General features: G+C 42.5%; 1 protein-coding gene across 1 annotated transcript; it reads left to right on the forward strand.

Annotated features, from left to right (window-relative positions):
* The first annotated feature begins 1,456 nt into the window (after positions 1 to 1,456).
* On the forward strand, positions 1,457 to 17,026 carry ACAT2 (acetyl-CoA acetyltransferase 2). Its single transcript, XM_005305712.5, has 9 exons — positions 1,457 to 1,622; positions 3,935 to 4,069; positions 6,423 to 6,604; positions 8,306 to 8,423; positions 9,464 to 9,607; positions 10,931 to 11,053; positions 12,189 to 12,343; positions 15,737 to 15,847; positions 16,775 to 17,026. The coding sequence occupies exons 1-9, from the start codon at positions 1,565 to 1,567 to the stop codon at positions 16,946 to 16,948; spliced, it is 1,200 nt and encodes a 399-aa protein (XP_005305769.2). The 5' UTR covers positions 1,457 to 1,564; the 3' UTR covers positions 16,949 to 17,026.
* The last annotated feature ends 156 nt before the right edge of the window (positions 17,027 to 17,182 follow it).

Here is a 17,182-nt window from a genome sequence, read left to right on the forward strand (position 1 = left end):
CCATCAGCCAGGGAAAAGTGGTTTTACTGAACAGCCATTATGGATAAAAGCAAGGGGAACAAAGGAAATTGCACTGCAGAATTGTGAAGGAGTGGGGAAGCATGACAGATGTAGCTACAGAATAAGTGGGAAACAGGGCCGGCTCCAGGCACCAGCTAAAGAAGCAGGTTCTTGAGGCCGCCAATACCAAAGGCACTCCAGCCGCTATTGGGGCGGCACGTCTGGGACTGCAGCGCAGTAATTCGGTGGCGGGTCCCTCAGTCCCTCTCGGAGCGAAGGACCTGCCACCCAATTGCCACCGAAGAGTGGAATGGCGCAATCGTGCTGCCGCAGCTTTTTTTTTTTTTTTTGCCGCTTGGGGCGGCAGAAAACCTGGAGCCGGCCCTGGGGACAACAAAGGATACTGGTGCCAGAGCTGCCGAGCCTGCCTCACCTCACGCTGGGGGAGAGTCACACTCACAGGTGAGTTCCTTCCCCCACCCCTCCCCTTCCCTTCCCAGAGACCCCAGCAGCCAATCCTCTCCCTCAGACTGTGCTGCATTCGGCTCTCTCTAGGACCCAGCAGCCCTGCTGTTAAATGCTCCACTGTTTCCCGTCTGTCCGGGCTCCGGGCAGAGCGGTGCCCCCAGGTAGCCTGGTGCCCTAGGCGGTTGCCTGTTCTGCCTATGGCTAAGGACGGCCCTGCCACTACTTCATGGAGCTATTTCAGGAACAGAGATTGGTACCCAAAAGCCAGTGCAATTGCAATGATATAGTACAGTGCTGGAATGGATGCAGGCAGAATTGCATCCTAAACTGTCATTTTATCACAAATCTCATGATATTTGGTGGGGTTTTTTGGTGTTTAGCCTCAGCCCCAATTGTCAAGTGATTATATAAGAATGTCTGCTTTCATTGGGGAGAAAAAAAGCCTAAAGCCTTTATGGTTATGGAGAAAAGCTTGAAAATGTCAAACCTAAAAGCTGAAAAAATAGTAGGCAAATTAAAAGAAACCACCATTTAGTATTTTTGCTTTACATCTCATGATTTTTAAGCCAACCTCATCCCTTTTGAGGGCCTGACTCATGATTATTAATACTGGAGTTGCTAATATGGCATGTGCAGGCCTATGTCACACTTAAATATAACCAAGCCAGGATTATATTTAACTGTGTATAACTGTAGCATAGATGGAACAGGATTGTGTCTCTGGTAGCAAGGTTGAAGTCCTGTCTGCAATCCAAATAGGTCCAGCCCATGCTACAGCTTTCAAGGATGGTGTCAGCAATCAGCAGCCTCCCTAACCCTAAGTTAGTTTTATCTGTAGTGCAGACTGGCCCAGTCCTAGGAGACCATGAACTGGGCACCCCCTGCCCTAGGCCAAATCACCTCCCTTTTGGAAAAACAGGAGAGAAGGTCACGTGGCCTGTCCTACGGCAATACTCCTCCCCCGTGTCTGTCATGTGATGCGCCTGCTTCCCTAGTCTAGCGCCTCCCTGCCAAAGGTGCTCGGGAGGGAGAGGACCAGGAAGATCAGAGTCGGTCGGGCAAGCAGCGAGGCGGTGGGAGTCCGGCTGTCGCCACCATGAACGCGGGAGGCTCGGAAGCGGTGGTGCTTGTTTCTGCTGCAAGAACCCCTGTTGGTAAGCGGCTCCATGGTGCGGCAGAGCCATCCCTTCCCGCTGCCCTCCGCAGAAACTACAGGCGGGGGAGCTGGGACGTTGATCCAGCGGCTGCAGATGGCAGGGGGTCCCTGTGTGCTCTTGCACGCGTGTGTGATTGCGGGGGGCTCATCTTTCTGCACTGTTCGGGTGAGTGCACGTGTGTGCGCTCCGCTCTGAGGCTGCCGTGCAGCCCCGCGGACGCTGATGGAAGCTGCGGGAGAGGGTCGCTTAAAGCGCTGTGCTGCTTTGTTGCCCCCTCCCACCAGCCAGGTAAGTGTGTTTCTGGGGCACGCGAGGCGTGCTGCCCATAGGTTACAGGGTGCGTTGGGGAGCCTTGGAGACGGAGAGTGCTATAGACGTGCACTCTCCTTTGCTACTCTTATTTCTGTGAATGGGGCTGGGGGAGAAGGCAGATGCTGCTGAGTTGCTCGCTCCCATCCTTGCCGCATCAATGTGGGCAAAGGGAGACTCCTCCCAGGCCCTGCGCTTGCCTTGCACTGATTGGACACAAGCTATAGAGCCACGCTGTAAGGAGGTTCGCTGATTGCTTCGCCGCCGTCCTCAATGGTTGCTCTTTCTCCGATTGGGTTACGCAGGGTAGAACCATAACCTGCTGCTGCCCGAGGCTCTGTAACGTCAAACGTGTCTCATTCAGTGGCATCGGGGAGTCCAAAGCTGATGTGTTACTAGGTTAATTTTAAAAAGAACAGGAGTACTTGTGGCACCTTAGGTTCATTTTGTTTAGTATGTGGTTTATATTAAAGGGAAAGCAAACAATCCCTCTTCGTTTGGCCTGAGGCCAGCCCTTTCTGTAGGGGAAGGTCTGTAAGGTAAACAAGATGCAAAGATTCAAGGATGTGGGTAGCATGCACATAACATACCAGCCAGTATTTGAGCGGTATAAACAAAAACACTTAAAAAGAAGGATAAGGGCTTTCTCATTTCAATGAAATTCCTTCACAGAAGGAATAAGTGTCGGGGCCCATCTGGCCCCTGACCAGATGACTTGATAAAGGTGACTTGACCTTTATCCTCTTTGTAAAGTCTGTTTTCTTGAAGTGTTTTATTATGCTTCTAGGCTTATCTTAGAATGTTAGGTTACCCATAGCCATTTGTTTAAGGTATTGGTAAACTGAGATAAAGTGTGTCCAGTCTGTCTAGAATTTCCTTGAGCACTACTTCATAAATATTTATGAAGATTTTATCTTGTGTTCTTTCTGACTCCTGCACCATTATATTGTTCATAAGTAGTTTTTTGAGGGAACATTCTTTCCCCTCCAAGGTACTGATGGGAGAGGTGATACTCAAGTGTGGCTAATGAATTAAAAAAAACAAATCTATATTGGACAGAATAATATTAAAGTACATAAAAACATTGTATACCAGCCACCTCTCCTTCCTGTCCTGGATGGATTAATTAAAGATTTTTTCCAAATAGAATGTAAACTTCTCTGATAGTCTAATGATTTTTTCCCATCTCCTTTTTTGAGAGAGTGAGAAAATAATATAAACAAAGTAGATCGTGATCCCTAAATAGAACTAGTTCGGGTATATGTGGGGGGGATTCTGAGGACACAGTAAGGAATGGTAGCCTGGAAAAGTATTTTATGGTTTGCTGATATTTAGGTCATATAGTTAAATTTTTAAGCTCCCACACAATTTTTGGCTAGATCAAATGGTGATCCTAGAAGACTTTTTTTCAGTCTGGAAATTGCATTCCTTCCTCCCCCCCCTCCCCTCCCCCCCAACATAGTATTCAGTTGAAATGATACTCCTAAAACCTTACTTTTCCCCTACAACTTCAGCTCCCCCTCAAAGAATTAACCAAAAGAAAGGCATGATAGACTTTATGACACACCACAGCACTATAGTACTTCTAAAGAACACTAGACAGAACGAAACATGGGTTTAGAAAGGCCCTTTAGCGGGTAAATAATTCAAATATTCTGCTGATGTACTGTGTCTTAAAATCTAGATTAGACTAGATTAGGTAATGGCACTAGTTGTTGAATATCACCCTTGAGTTCCTTCTGTTCTTGTTGTGCTGCTCTGATCAAATGTAAACTAGATGTTTTATTTCCTGTGTTCTTTTCCTCCTCCATTGACTCTGACTTGAGAAGGAGCAAAATGAATCCTAAAGGCAAAAACTAATTCTCTCTCTCTCAAGTCGTCAAGTGAAATCCTGGGCAATATTTTCTCAGAATTTCTTTTTTGGAGTCCTGGAGTTAAAAAAAAAAAAGTAGTATGACACTGACATAAAAATCTAATTAATTGTTTGTTTTTTTATGTAGGCTCCTTTAATGGTGCCTTGTCCACAATGCATGCCCATGAACTGGGCTCTATTGTCATTAAAGAAGTACTGAAGAGGGCAAATGTCAATCCGGAAGAAGTGTCTGAGGTGATATTTGGACAAGTCTTGACAGCAGGTATTTTTTTAATTAGTTTTACGATGAGAGACTATCTAGTGGAGGGGTGGACAAACTACTGCCTACGGGCTGGATTGGCCCCTCAGGGCTTTTGAATCCGGCCCGCGGAATTGCCGCCCCTGTGGTGCTGTGGGCCCGGTGCCGTGGGCCCTGCGCCGCTCTGGGAAGTGGCTGGCACCACGTTCCTGCAGTCCATACGGGAGGGGGGGGCCTGTGGGTACCTCCCCCGAAGCTCCCATTGGCCGGGAATGGGGAACCGCTGCGGCCAATGAGAGCTTCAGGGGAGGTACCCACAGGCAAGGGCAGCGCGTGGAGCCCTCTGCCCTGCCCACCCCAGAGGCCTCAGGGACGTGGTGCTGGCCACTTCCAGGAGCGGCGCGGGGCAAGGGCAGGCAGGCAGGGAGTGCGCAGAGCTGGCCCCGGTGCGCGCAGAGCTGCTCCAGGTAAGCGGCGCCGGGCTGGAGATCGCACCCCGAACTCCTCCTGCACCCCGTATCCCAACTCCCTGCCCTGAGCCCCCTGCCTGCACTCCAAGCCCCTGCCCTAAGCCCCCTCATATACCCCGCACCCCTCCTCTGCCCCAACCCCTTGCCCCGAGCCCCGTCCTGCACACCCTTCCACACCCTGCACTCCCTCCCGCACCTGCCCCAGCCCTACATTCATGGCCCTGGATGCCAGATGTGGACCTCGGGCCAAAAAGTTTGCCCACCCCGATCTAGTGGAATATTGTAATGATATTTGATGGGATTTGTTCTCTGCTATACAATCAAGTCCCTATTTTACTGTTCCATTGAAATATGTTAATTTTAAAATTTTCATTTTAAGAATAGTATTGATTAACATTGTTGGAATTTAAGGACTGAAGAAAGCAGATCCTGACTTTACCTCCAACCTTCATTCTGGACACTCTGCATAGAGTCATAGATATCTAACTTATTTTTCTTTTAATCCAAAGAGGAATTATCTAAGTGGGGATGTAACACTAACCACAGACTGTCACCTTTCACTATTGTAACCAGCCTCCTCTCATGTCCTTGTTAATCATTGCTTGCCATGTTAAGTCTGACTTTAACTGGAAACTCCTCAGGGCAAAGAGCTGCATTGTATCTGTCTGTAATGCAATATATACACCTGTGATGCTGTAGAAATAATCCTTGGGTAAAATCCCATAAAGAGAAACTTCAGATTATTTTGATCTGATGGAAATGCAGCTGTTAAAGAAGAAGACCACTTTAATGGCTTCTTAATTAGAGCGTTATATGGCTTTGGGTTATTTGAACTATAAATTCTAATACACATGCCTTTATCTGTTTTCTTTAATTTAAAATAGAGCTCAATTCTTTGTCTCCTATATTATGTAATTCACTGAATGGTGTGCACACTCTTCTTTTATTAGTGACTTTTATACAAAAGAGCAGGCACTGCTTTGGCCTGGAGACATGGAGTTGAAGAATGCTTTCTGTAATATGCAATACTTCCATTCTCACCATCAGAGGATACAGAGCAAAGAATGAAAGCTTTTATGACTCTTGCTGTATGCTTGAGCTTTATCCATTTCCTAAGGGGTATATGGTAATATTTGGCCATTCTTAACTGTCGTGTATAATATCCAAGAAGTTTGAGCTAGTAATAAATAAAATGACATATGTCTGTTTAGTTAAAAAAAAAAATAGTTTAGTTAAGTCACACATTTGCCTGAAATCTGTAACCAATGGAAAGCAGGCTGTAAATATGAATTATTTACAGCAAATTGTGGAAGTATCTACTTTTGGAAATCTTTTACCTGTCTTTGCTACAAATAGCAAATAAAACTGTCATATCCAAAGATATAATCCAGTGACCAAATATGGCAAAAGTCCTGTCTGTTATAAACTGCAACTGGTTCCCCTGACTCTTGTGTCTGTAGTGTAGATAAAGCCCTCTCTGACAAAGACCGCAGCAGCGCATGGTAGAATAGAGTTTTCTGTCTGCTCTGCTGTGAGTTCTTCAAAGGGAATCACAACACCAGTGCATGGGGAGAGCTTGCAACAAATCCTTAAAGCACATTGTGATGGATGTGCTATTGCTCAAATTAAGCTGTGCGTGAGGGTTCTTTTTAAAAAAACAAAAAAAACTTACCTGAGAAATCACTTTAGGCAACTACAGAATCCCACTTGGAAGAGTGCTCTTCATTTCTAACCATGAAAGTCATGTGAGCAAAATCCTCTGGTGTCAGAAAGCAGGAGAACTCCCATGAGTTATTCCATTTGCAAAAAAGACCTTGTAATTTTCTTCCTCTTGTCCAATAGGAGCTCAGTTAGATAACCCCTCTTAACTGCCATTCATCACTGGGAATGATCTGTAATTCTTGCAGGTGCTGGTCAGAATCCTGTACGGCAGGCCAGTGTTGGTGCAGGAATCCCATATGCTGTACCAGCTTGGAGCTGTCAGATGATCTGTGGCTCAGGCCTGAAAGCAGTATGCTTGGGGGCTCAGTCCATATTGACAGGAGATTCCAGCATTGTGGTGGCAGGAGGCATGGAAAACATGAGCAAGGTGAGGCAATAGTCCCTTTTGGCAATAACAAAGGGTCACTCGTGACTTCAGGCTTACTATTTGATTTTAAAACTTGAATAATCTGGTAGGAAAATCTTCAGAGAGGAAATGTTTTGGACTTTTCCTTTGTTTTTGGGGCACCTGGAACTCTTAATGAGCTCAACTGGGGTTGCAAGTGAGTAACAATATGGAATTTGTCTATGTATTTGTTGTCCATTTATTTTTTGATTTAGTTTTTGTTTTTCAATTGCAGATTAAACTTTGTTAAAAGTTACCACTACTTTTGTAGACGTCTTTTTTAATACATCTATTGTATTTGTCCTCTTCCCCTAACCAATACCTCTTCAGTGATTGTGAGGCAGAGTTGTCCTTAAATGCTTCTTTTGAAATTTCAATACTGTCAAGAATTTCTTCTCCTTCATTAGTATCCTCCAACTATCCATTTGAGCAACCTTTTATTTTTTTCTTTCCTAGTGAGAATATTTCTAGATGTAATCTATTAAACATTCATATATAATGAATGATATAAAATGAAAGTCAGGATATAGTTGTAGTGGTCCATAACTTTGATTAACCCTTTACTGAAATTCAAAATGTGATTTAGGAATTTTAGTATGACAGATCTAATAAAATGACCCTGTTATTAGACTGCACGTGATGTGAAAATAATATTGTGTACACTATTGATGTATCTATTAAGTGTTCCTGCTTAAAATATAGAAAGAGGAAATTCAAAGAGAGATTCACTTAAGGCCCGATCCAAAACCCATTGTAATCAATGGGAATCTTTTCACTGATTTTGTTGGGCTCTAGATCAGACCCTTTGGGCCCAGTCCTGTAACTCTTACTCACCTGAGTAATCTGATTTAAATGGGACCATCTGGAACCTTAGTGAGTAGAAATTAAACTAGTGCTGATATGAACCCTGGTTGATCAGAATGAATCCTTCTGAACTGAAGCTAGACTACTTGACAACCTTTTTTCTTTTTGAGCTTTGCTATTTAGGATGATAGATACTGACAAACAGTTTTTGGTGGTGGGGATATATTTGGAGTGATTATAGAAAACAGATTAAGATAACTTTGTAAATTCTGATGAAATTGCTTATTTCTCTATGGCCATGCTCTGGGAGTGAATTTAGAGTGTCTTAAGTTTCTAAACTTCCTTAGTTGACAATAATTATAAATGCAATGTCTGACTTAAACAGAGAGGGAATGGAAACATTGGAGACAAGACTGATTACACTATGTTTGAACTATAAATTAAAACCTTTTTTTTAACTTCCCTCCATCCCCATGACAGTGAATGGTTTACTCCTGGCAACAGGCAAAGGCAGTATTGCTTCTTGCTCTGCAGGAGGCCCAGGTGCAGGAGTAATCTGAAGACTACATTTCTCATATGTGAACTGTTTGTTCTCCAAGGGCCACCAGTGCCTTCTGCTGACTCGCGTTCAGATTGAAAACCTTAGAATAAGAGAGTTCACTTGGTGGTTGGAAAAAACCCAAAACTAATGGGTGGCCCCTCCTTTGCTGGTTATTCTGGGGGTCTTTTATTCATTATACTGGAAGAGGATTCCTTTTGGCCATCAGATCAAGGTCAGACTTTTTGATGAAGGGATTGGATGTGAGATGGGGCTTTGCTGGGAAGAATTAACCGTACCATTTAGACTTCTAAATTTCTCTCAAAATATCTTATTTACAGGCTCCTCACTTAGTTCATATGCGAGCTGGAGTGAAAATGGGGGAGGCCTCATTGCAGGACAGTATGATCTGTGATGGTCTTACAGATGCATTTTACCAGTATCACATGGGTATAACAGGTAAGTAGTAGCAGTTAGACTCCAAGACTTTAAGGTCAGAAGGGACCATCATGATTATCTAAACTGCCCTTCTGCACATTACATGCCACAGAACCTCCTGCAGCCACTCCAATAACTCAGCCAGAGGTTACGGACTTACCACAGAAGTCTTTAAATCTTGTTTTAAAGATTTCAAGTTACAGAGAATCCACCATTTACTCTAGTTCTGAAGAGTTAATTGTAAATTAGCAAGGGGGTGGGAGTGCAGTATAAACAAATTCTGGAAACTTTAAAGTATGATTTAAATATACTTCAAGGCAATAGAAATTAAGCAATAGTTAAGAAATGGACTATATCTACTACAAGTTCCCATTCATTTTCCCTTTTGCGTGTTACCATAATACAAAATTGACTTGGAAAGGATACTTACTATCTGAGCTAACAAAGTCAGTTGTGGGGAAAACATTTTTTTTGGTCTGCCTTACCTGTTTCTCTCTTCAGCATGTTGTCCCATAATACTCTATATCAGATAATGATATAATGCTTTACAACAGATATCATCTAAAATTTAATCTCTGTGAATTCAAATTTTAAATTCCTTTTCCCCAAACTTCTAAGTACAAGGATACTGGAGAACATGTGTAGGAAACAGTTCTGCACTGGAAGAGGTAATGAGTCTTCAACCTCTGATTTTATGAAAATAGTGTATCATCTACGGTACAGTCTTTCCAGTGTACAATTGCTGCAGAGATATTTGAACACAACTGTCCAGAGCAATAATGAACACTTGATTTTGCTTGCTCAGAATTTTTTCTTTAAAGCGATTCTGCATGGAGATCAAGTATGGAAATATTCAGCCCCAAAAGTGAATGTAGCAGAAAGTCATGAGGGAGTGAAAACAGGAGCTCAGAATGAACACTGTTCTGTAAGCTTAACTACTGACTGCTACCAGCAAACTGTCTAATTGGCATGCTGGAATTTTAACTTAAGACTTAGCAAACTTGCTGCTAAGAGTAAATGATCTAATTTTTTCTTAAAACTGGTATTTTGTTTTGTTTCAGCTGAAAATGTGGCCAAGCAATGGCAAGTTAGCAGAAGGGAACAAGACCAACTTGCTGTACAGTCACAGAACAAGGCAGAGTGTGCACAGAAAGCTGGCTACTTTGATAAAGAGATTGTTCCTGTTCTTGTGCCTTCTAGGAAAGGTGTGTGTAATTAAATAACTAAAAGCTGGCATTGGAGTATCTGGTACTGACTGTCCCTTCTAGTTAATGAATGGTGTCTTTGTGGAAAACCTATTTTACAGATAGGAGGGCTCCTCTTTTCAATCATTAACAAAGGGTGAGGCTTCCCCCATTGTTGATTTCTTTGAAATGAGAGAGAAGGTGGAAGAACACCGATGTATGTTCAGAATTTCCAAATGTAACTCAGCAAATATATGAAATATGATTGTTACTGATCCTACAACTCCTTCTTTGTAGGTGGACCCCTGACTTCAATGGGGCTCCTGCCCACATGGAGCCAGTTGTAGAATCAGGTCCTGAGTTACATTAGACACATATTATTCTAAGTTTAAAACACGTTCACACTCACCCTGATATTCAGTGCATAAACCTCACTGGTGAAAGACATCATGAAAATAACTTAGAGAGTCATTCTGTTACACTCAGTAGCTTGTGGATTTTCTACAAGCCTGTCACCTTCTTAATCTTGTTTATCAGATTTTTTTTTAAAAGTCTTGGTGTGCCTTTCTTTGTATAGATAGGCCCTTTGACAGTTGATTGATTCCGGGATCCACTTTTGGGTGGGAATGGGGGGAGAGGAGAGTTCCACATCTTTTGTGCTAAACTCACACTCCCTACATTCATTAGTCTGTTGAAGAACTCCCAGAGCATATCATAGCATTTCTTTGCACTTAATGGACTTTGTAAAATAGCTTTGGAGTTAGCTTAATGGCACGATATGTGATTGTTAACTGCACAGTCAGTAAAAGGAAGAAGAAAAAGCCCAAGCTGAACCATGGAAGGCTTCTGGATAATATTAATGTGGCTTGACTCTCTCAAATGATAAGAACCCTACAAGTATCCATTCCCAAAAGAGCCAGCCTAGCAGAAGGATGGTTAGGAAATAGCAGATAGGAGAATTGCTTTTGAACAGGCAGGCAAATTTAGCAGTCGGGGCTTGTTTCAGAAAGCCCAGGTGTAAAGTAGCCCTACATACTGCTACCAGCACCTGGAAGGAAATAGGCCTCTAAAGGAATAGGAGATTATGGGGCTAAAATATAAACTTGAAGTTCTTGTATATTGTTGTTATAACCCTGACAGTTATGAACTGGAAAAATTAAACACATCCCTTCCTCCCTCCTTTTTTCCCTCCCACTTATGTGTACAATATTCCTGAGTGGCCACTACTTAGAAGTTACTCTCTGTAGTCTTTGTTCTAGAGGCTATTTTTGTCCATTTAGAACCCCTTTACAAATGTAAAATTGCACAGAATTGATCTCAAATTCATGTCTGACCATTTTGCAGGTCCTGTAGAAGTTAAAACAGATGAGCATCCTCGCCATGGAAGCACCTTGGAAACAGTAGCGAAGTTAAAGCCTTGCTTTCTGACCGATGGAACTGGGACAGTAACTGCAGCTAATGCCTCAGGTTTGTAGATGGGTAAAACAAAATGCAGTAGGCCAGCAATTGCAAGCAGTTCAGGATTTTGTTTGCATCATATACAGTGTGTGCTACTGTACAAGGAAATACAGCACTGAGTTCAAGTGCACATGTAAGAACTTGCATATGCGTGTGCGCTTTCTCCCTGCTATACTGCTTTATCGAGATGTTGTGCAGTGGAGACTTGATTTTTGCATCAGTGCCAGAATTCAACCCGCAACAGCCTGTCATGACATGAAGTCGGAGGTGCTTTTATTACTGACATATCTCGGCAGCGTCCACATTCCCTAGTCCCTCATGCTTCTATTTCTTAGTCTAACTGTATTTAGATCATTCCTGTATTCCTCCCCTTTTCATTTCCTTACCTTGGTATTTCTGCTTGTTCCAATGTAAAATGAATTCCTCTTCAAGCCCTCTAGAGGACCCCAGTGGTCTTCCTGCACATTCACTACTAGCCATAGATCGTAAATAGGAAAATCAAACACCCAACGCTAAGAAATCGCCATTATCATGGAACTAAACTTTTCTATGGTGGTCTTAATGCCTTCTTCCATGCTGCCTCTTATGCTTACCATGTGCTTCCAAAATCTATTCAGCACAGCCGTCACCCTTTCCTTTCCACTCTCTCATTAAAACCTCGCTTCCACAGCATCACTTACAGAAAGTACACATCACATAACGCTCCCCGCAACGTAAATATCTATGCGCCTAATCTGAGTAACCTTTGGCCTGCTGATGTAAACTGTCATATCTCCACCAAAACCAATGGAGCTATACTGACTTACACCAGCCTCGATATCTATAACCTGTGTACTCTCTTGTTTGTCAAGCCTATAATTTAGACTAACTCTTTCAGAGAGGGACCCATCATCTAGCTCAGTGGTTTGAGCATTGGCCTGCTCAACCCAGGGTTGTGAGTTCAATCCTTGAGGGGGCCATTTAGGGATTTGGGGATTTAGTTAGGGATTGGTCCTACTTTGAGTAGGGGGTTGGACTAGATGACTTCCTGAGGTCCCTTCCAACCCTGATATTCTATGATCTGCTTACTGTGAAGAGTTTAACACAATCACAGTTGTAGGTGTCTGAAAATAATAAACTGAAAACAATTGTGATTGTTCTGCAGGTGTGAATGATGGGGCTGCAGCTGTCATTCTTATGAAGGAGTCGGAAGCTGCTAGAAGAGGTCTTACTCCTTTGGCACAAATTGTGTCTTGGGCTCAAGTGGGTTTAGACCCTTCCATCATGGGAGTAGGACCTATCTCAGCAATAAAGAAAGCTGTAAGTAATATCAGAAGAAACATTACTGATCACTTTGAAATACTTGTTTAAGACATGTCTCCCCTTGACTGTCCAGACTTAGTTTTTCTCAAAGAAATGCCAAAAATGTAGCACCAAACAATTCTATAATGGAGACAGTGACAAACAAGATTTAAAAGGCAGGAGAACATGTGAAGCGTTGATTCTTTTTCGCTAGGGCTAGTATCTGTATTGTTGTTTTCAGGGAAGTTTATAAATGGGTCAAAAGTAGAAATGAGCCTAGTTTATGGAATGCCTCCCAATTGTCATACACAAAGCTTCACCTTTAGAAGAGTTACTGTTAAGTTAAACAACAAAGGTTCTCTTTAATTGGGTTTATGGCCTTTTTTTTTTTTTTTTTTGTAACCTCTTAGAAATATCAGGAAAGGTACATTTCTTTCCTGATTTCCTTTCTGCTAGTAGTATCTCCCACAATTGTGATACATATGGGCTATTCCCATCCTGTGCAGAGAGACAAGGTTCTAGAGAGACAAGGTGGATGAAGTAATATCTTAAGGCAGTTCAAAGCTGTAGCACAGCCTTTGATAGCCATGCCCCCTTTTCTGGCCTGTTGCCCGACGATTCATTCCAAAGCTGTGTAAAAACGTGTTGAGTACGATTAGTAACAATGACTTTGAAGCCACCCAGGGAGGACAGAATTGTGGGAGAGACTGCTAGCAGAAAGGAAATAATCAGGTGAGAAATGTAACATTGTGCAGCTCAGCATCTTCCACAGGTCTGATACATATGGGAAGTAGTGAGCAGTGAACAGAATTAGGGAGGGATGAGAAAAACAGAATGATATGAAGACCCCTCAGGGTTAACTTCCCAAAATGGCAATGCTATTACCGGAGAAAGTCCATTTCATAGCATTTGATAAATGTGTTAATTGATGGGCATGTTGCTGCCTTGCAGATTTCTGTAGTGGAAGCACGAGCCCTTTCTATGCAGTTGCAATAGGTCTTTTGGAGTGCACCTTGATGCCATCTGGAACAGGAGCACCTGATGCCTTGTTTACCTCGATAGTGCATAGCTGGATCCATCTAGGAGGTGTTTGCATCAGAGGACTCTTAGGTTTTTTAAACCTTTTCCTTTTTGAACTTTTTGGCCCACTTTGTAGGTGTTGCTGTTCAGCTGTGGCCATTTTGCATCTTACTTTATGCAAAGCTCTCTGGATATCTCTCCCTTAATGGCCTCCCCCTCAGGGTGTCACTCCCCTTGCCTGAGGGATGGGGTTTCCTCCTTGGAATTCCCTGATGGAAAGGAGCTGAACATGAGTCTTGCTTTTCTCCCTCAGGAACTTAGGACCCATTTTAAGACTTTGGGGCTAGGGGGGAGACAAGGACCTGGTGTCCCTTAAGGGCTTTTCTTTCTGGTCCCGTTCTGACCCGGGACTCACACGAAGCTGCATGGCTGAACTCATCCTTGGAGTCTCTCCCCATTCTGCATCTCCAGATCAGGCTTTTCTGTTTGTCATGGCTTCCTGGAGCAAGGGAGGGAACCCAACATATCTGTCTGACTCAAAGACCTATGCCCTGGCAGTGCAAAGTTTGAATGAGAACAGGCAGGGCCCAATTCATCTTCCAAAGAGCCTGTAAGCTGCTTTCCAAATAGAACACTGCTTGGATTTAGCTCAGTGTTTGCACAACAGCTTTGCCATGCCTGAGAAGGGGGCAGGGAGGTGCTGTGATACTGGCTCCAGGTAGCTGAGACCTCTCCACTGATCCAGGAGGGAGAAGAAAGGCTGCATGTTACTACCTGTAAAAACATGTAATAAGTTGGCAAAGAAAAGTCAGGCACAAGGTGATTCATCACTTGAAGGCAGAAGATCTGACAGCAGGCCCGAAAAGGGAGCGTGGGTAGCATGAGCTGTGCTACAGCTTTGAACTGTCTCTGGAAACTGTATACAGGAGGCAGAATAGCCCATCCATATCAGAATTGTGTCTGGGAGACGTTAAGCTGCAGAAGGTGAAGTCTGTTATTTTCCAAAGTAGATAGATCTGGGGAGTACCATCCTCTTACTTTACACTTCTACTCTTTGAAAACTGCAGAACTGAGCTGTGGAGGTTGTTACTGTCTCACCCCACCCTCCAAGTGTAATATTTAATGGAAAAAGAAACTAAAGCTTCTAACACAAGAACACAAAGTACTGTATGAACAGCTTTGAGGGGATAACAGTCTACCACTTCATAGCCATACAGTAAATTATGAAAAACAAGCACATTCCAGATCCTTTCATTGTAACTATTACAAGTTTAAACTGTCACTATGCCTATTTGATAGGTATATCAGCTTGAGGACCGTGTAAGCTACTTGTGCATTATAGAAAAATAGTGACTGATCCCTGCATATTAGCACTGCAGTAGCAGAATAGTTTCTAAAGAGATGCAAGTTATTTGAAGCAGGGAGTCATTTAATTAATGTCTAGATAAAACCTAGTAAAATGGGGTCCTGAGCCTTGATTGTATACCTGAGGAGATACAGGAATACAAATGGTTGTGAAATGCTACTGCAGCAAACATTTTCAGCTGATAAAGCAAATTCAACAGTGATGCAAGGTAAACTGGGGATGGGGGACTTTCATAAAACATGCCAGGCCTGTTCCTAGTTTAATAAGACTCTTGAAGCAGGAAAAAAAAATAAAATTCCCCAAGTTTAGAAATTAAGTGATGCTGTCAGAAAAGCTTTTGTCTTAACAAGATGTTTTTATCTCCCTTTTTCTGGATGTTGGACCTACTGTGGTTATGGCACCCAAGATTACTTTTAAGAGAAAGCCAACAAGGAAAAAAGTTGGTGCATTTCACAGCACTCCATAGTCCATGTAAAGTTCATTTCTCCCTTAAAATATCAGCAGAAACGATTTTCAAATATCCAGGATATAGTATGTGCAGGGTTGTCAAAACTGGCATGTTTTTAAAATAAAATATCCCTTAGTGCTGCTATATTTCTATTAACAGCACTATTTACAGGTAGATTCCTGGAATACAGCTAATACCAGTGGAGCTTGGAAGAGGAAGCTCAACAATTCCCTATCTCTTCTGTCACAGGTGGCTCCCTGAGCTAACCCAGTGAGCACTATGTCAAACAGCTTACAGCTGGGGTTACTGTAGAGCTACTGAAATCGTTCACACAAAACTGCCTCAAAGAGTGACATTTTGTAATCAAGTATAGGCTAGTGGATATTGGATAACTCTTGCCTCATTTAGATTAATCACTAAACTTGTAGGTAATGAGCAAAAAGTTACAGAAAAGAGTGTTAGGCCACAATATTCTCCTTAGTCACAAACCAGAGTAAATTGTGAGGGGACAAAGGCCCTCCAGAAGCCATTAAAGTCCAGTTTCCGTGTTTCAGTTATATTTAACATTATCTCCTAGGTTGATAAAGCAGGTTGGACGCTGGACCAAGTTGACTTGTTTGAAATTAATGAAGCCTTTGCATCACTAGCTGTAGTAATAGCTAAAGAACTGAAATTGAATCCAGAGAAGGTATGTAATGGAAAAACCCAGCAATTCTTATTATATAGGGGAGAGGGAGGTCATGAGCTGTTAGCCTCCCCCTCAAACCCCACTTTGCCTCTAGCATTCATAATGGCATTAAATATAGAAAAGTGTTTTTAATTTATAAAGGGGGTTGCAGTCAAGAGGTGTGAAAGGGGTCACTAGTACAAAAGTTTGAGAACCACTGTACTAAAGCATACAGTGGCCTTTAATCTTACTGTACATGAGCTTTACTGCTACAGCAGGCGATGTATGCTATCATCTTAGAAAGTTTGGATAGTTCCTGTAACAGTTATGCTGACAGTCTACATACTGTGAGAATCTTTAGGTAATTCTGGATAGCATCTGTGCCTGCACTTCAGACTCAGTTTTTTAGGCCTGTTTCCTTTGCAGAGGTAGCCTGGATACAAAGATGTACTGATGTAATTCAGGGCATCATTTGAGAACTGAAGGTACTCTGCAAACCATTGTCAGAGGGAAGTAAGACCATTAAGTATAAGGAGAGTGTTTGTTGGAACTAAAAGGAAAGTGCTCACTATTTTCGTACTAGTCAGTGTGGTCTAAACACCTGACAGTAACTGTTTTCTTTCAGGTGGTGGCACATATGTCCAGAAAATACCTCAAGAAAGAGGGAAGGGCTAGTGAAAATGTTTCAGGAAACAAAGCCTGAACTACCAGTCATTAAACTATCTCAATTTATTCGAAGGGTGTTTATTTCTTATTTGCAGTAGTGGTGGAACCATGTTGGTCCGAGGTTATGTGAGACACACAAAGTAGGTGAGGGAATTTTTATTGGCCCAAAGTTTGTTTACCTTTCACCAACTCAAGTTAGACCAATAAATGAGTACCCTCACCTACCTTGTCTTTTTCTTATTAATTATCAATATGACAAATAAGGCTGATTTTATTTTTCAGGTTAACATTGAAGGTGGGGCTGTTGCCCTTGGTCATCCTCTGGGTGCCTCTGGTTGTCGTATTCTTGTTACGCTTCTGTATGCACTGGAACGAACGGCTGGAAAACGTGGTGTTGCTGCTCTTTGTATTGGAGGGGGGATGGGAATAGCTATATGCATTGAAAGATTAACATAGTTCAGTCTTCTCACAGCTAATGTACAACAATTTATAGAGTGGTTTCAGCTTACTAATAAAACTATGGTATTAACTTAATTCACTTAGTTTGTCTACATTGTAAACTTACTAAAATGATTGAAGTTAGTCATTTGAAGTAATTAACTTTAGGAGGGAGGATGTGAAACAGAATTTACACCCCTAAGCTCTACCTCTGAGCCCTGGACTTCTGTGCTGAATAAAGAACACAAACTT

The sequence above is a fragment of the Chrysemys picta genome, chromosome 3, assembly GCF_011386835.1.
Source record: "Chrysemys picta bellii isolate R12L10 chromosome 3, ASM1138683v2, whole genome shotgun sequence".
Lineage (NCBI taxonomy): Eukaryota > Metazoa > Chordata > Testudines > Emydidae > Chrysemys > Chrysemys picta.

Coding starts and splice junctions, on each gene's coding strand:
- ACAT2 (XM_005305712.5), top strand. CDS start 1,565: ATGAACGCGGGAGGCTCGGAAGCGGTGGTGCTTGTTTCTGCTGCAAGA. Junction 6,605..8,305: donor GCATGGAAAACATGAGCAAG/GTGAGGCAATAG, acceptor TCTTATTTACAG/GCTCCTCACTTAGTTCATAT. Junction 8,424..9,463: donor GTATCACATGGGTATAACAG/GTAAGTAGTAGC, acceptor GTTTTGTTTCAG/CTGAAAATGTGGCCAAGCAA.